Raw genomic sequence first — 2,770 nt, forward strand, 5'->3', positions numbered from 1 at the left:
TCTTCACGAGCCCTCGGCCGAAAAAACCTAGGGCTTTCAAAAATGAAAGTTGGACAGTAGATTCGAGAAGGAATATGGTGTTTGCACACGTGGCGAAAATGAGGGGAGATCAATTATCATCGTCCACGTTAACATGAACTCTGAGTTTGCAAGTTGCACCTTCTGAGCTCACGTCTCTTCTCTGGGTCTCTCCGTCCAACCTGGAGAGCAATGTATAAAGCCACGGCCCGCAGATCTGCTTTCACCGAGTTAAGCAGTTTCATATCAGCTGGTGGTTTCTCATCACAAAACATTGATTCCTCCAACCTGGCACGCACTGCATAAACGCTATATAAAGCCCGGAGATACGCATGTTTCATCACAAAATCTTGATTCGTCGTGACTCGTATCGAGCTGCATAGGCTGCAGATTATACAAATCTTTAGCTGCTGCCGACTCGCGACTGTCCCTTTCGAGACCACGCGCTGTCACTAGGCTAGGCTAGTACCTGTAGTACTCTTGCCGTTTCGTTTCCAAGAGAAAACACACACACGTCTACTGCACGTATAGGATACACAGATCCACTAATCAGCACGATGGGCCTCCGGCAGTTGACTACTGCGTTGATGTGGGCAGTGGCGGTACTACTCGGGGCCGTGGAGGCGGAGGCGGCGGCCATTTGCGCGGCCCAAGACCGGGCGGCCTTGCTGGCTTTCAAGGCGGCCGTGACCAGCGATCCGTCGGGCTACCTAGACACGTGGAAGGCGCAGGCGTCCAAGGCCAATTGCTGCTCCGCGTGGAGGGGCGTCACGTGCGACGCCGCCACAGGCCGCGTGACGGTGCTGGACCTCACAAACGGGCGCATTCGGGGCACCCTCTCCCCTTCCCTGGGCTCCCTATCGGCCCTCCGCACTCTGAGCCTGAGCCAGAACTGCTTCCACGGTCCGATCCCTTCCTCATGGGGGAAGCTGACCGGGCTCGTAAGCCTGGACCTGAGCAACATGCTCATCGACGGCGGGGACGGCGGCCTCACGGGGGCCATCCCGGCGTCCTTTGAGAACCTGGCCGCCTTGCAGGAGCTGGACGTCTCCTACAACAAGCTGACGGGCGCTCTGCCTCCCTCGATAGGCGGGATGGCCAGCCTGCAGCACATCCGCATCTTCAGCAACTCCATCGGGGGTCCCATCCCTGCCTCCTTCGGCCAGCTCTCCAACCTCGTCAATGCCGACCTCGCCTACAACCGCCTCTCGGGCCAGGTACCCGACGCCTTCGCCTCCAACCTCACCAGCCTCTTCTTCCTGTTCCTGGACCATAACCGCATCACGGGCCTGCCCAAGGACCTCTCCAACCTCAAGCGCCTCGGGATCGTCTTTCTCAACGACAACCCCATCCGGAGCGCCGACCGCGTGTCGGGCCTCGCCACCCTGCCCATGCTCGGGGAGCTCCACCTCAGCAGCTGCGGCCTCTCGGGCCCGTTCCCTCACTGGATCGCGCGCATCCCGGTGCTCCAGGACGAGTCCGACGAGATCACGCCCCTCATCTCGCTCTCCGACAACGACCTCTCGGGGCCTATCCCACCGGAGCTGGGCAACGTTGCCAACCTGGAGAGCCTGAGCCTGGACCACAACCGATTCTCCGGCGCCATTCCTGCCTCTTTGGGCAACCTTACCTCGCTGCAGTCCCTGTCCTTGGACCACAACCAGCTCACGGGCCGCATCCCGGCCACCTTCGTGCAGCTCCAAGAGCTCCGATACTTCAACGTGTCGTACAATCATCTGTCGGGCGAGATCCCGCGGCAGGCCCCCTTCACTGCCTTCGACGCCTCCTCGTACCAGCCCAATGCGGGCCTTTGCGGCTCTCCCCTGCCTCGCTGCGCCCGCTCTCGCCGTACCCTTCTGTAGGGCCCTGTGAAATATTCCACCTTATCCTTACTTCCGGCGCTTACTTAGCCGCGCACCCCACACACCCCCATCTCCAATACTTTAGCATAAGGTTTGCCACTAAAAAAAAGTACTCATTCCTTAGCCTTTGTACAATGTAGATGAGGTTCATCAATGTCACTGTAACATTAAATCAAATGCACATAAACATAGTGAATGTGAATGAACTTATAATGCATCTCAAAGTAAGTAGTTTTCTCAATATGGTGTGTATATCAAACTTACATATTTAGTATAAGTTTGAAATATGGTGATGTAACCCTGTTGCCATGTACACTTCCCCTCATTTAGAATATTGAAAGTAAAAGAAATGAAATTTTATCTCCCCTTACCCCCATATTGGTTGGTGATACACTAGATGATGAAGCTCAGTTGTGCACCCTTGTCTTTGTCTTTCCCTGCCGTCTCACTAGACTTGCAACTTCCCACTAACCACAACTCCCTACTTATTTAGAGCCCCCCCCCTCAAAAAAAAAGTTGTTACAAACTCTCTTTTCATGGAGGTAATCTAGTGCACATTCAAGCTATGTACATATATATGCATGCTAGACTGTCTTGTGTCACATTTTTCATGTGGTAGCCAAAGTAAGTGGATAGAGAGAAAGAGTAAGAATAGAGAGGAGAGTGCAGATAGTATGGATTATATATATAAAATATATACACACATATACATATACATACATACATATGCATACACAAACACATACGTGTGTGTGTGTGTGTGTATAGAGAGAGAGAGAGAGAGAGAGAGAGAGAGTATTGAAAGCATAGAGGAGAGTGAGTGAGAGTTTGAGAGAGGAAATGTAGTGAGAAAAGTAAGAGCAAACGAAAAGTTACGACTGAGGAGGAAT

At 53.2% G+C, this 2,770-nt stretch overlaps 1 protein-coding gene across 1 annotated transcript; it reads left to right on the plus strand.

The window, feature by feature from the left end:
* The first annotated feature begins 348 nt into the window (after positions 1–348).
* On the plus strand, positions 349–2,121 carry LOC148026751 (uncharacterized). Its single transcript, XM_087691246.1, has one exon. It carries the CDS (start codon positions 576–578, stop codon positions 1,878–1,880), a length of 1,305 nt encoding a protein of 434 aa, XP_087547372.1. The 5' UTR covers positions 349–575; the 3' UTR covers positions 1,881–2,121.
* Positions 2,122–2,770: the final 649 nt, after the last annotated feature.

The sequence above is a fragment of the Lygodium microphyllum genome, chromosome 13, assembly GCF_053477565.2.
Source record: "Lygodium microphyllum isolate KBCC chromosome 13, Lygodium_microphyllum_v1.1.10, whole genome shotgun sequence".
Classification (NCBI taxonomy): domain Eukaryota; kingdom Viridiplantae; phylum Streptophyta; class Polypodiopsida; order Schizaeales; family Lygodiaceae; genus Lygodium; species Lygodium microphyllum.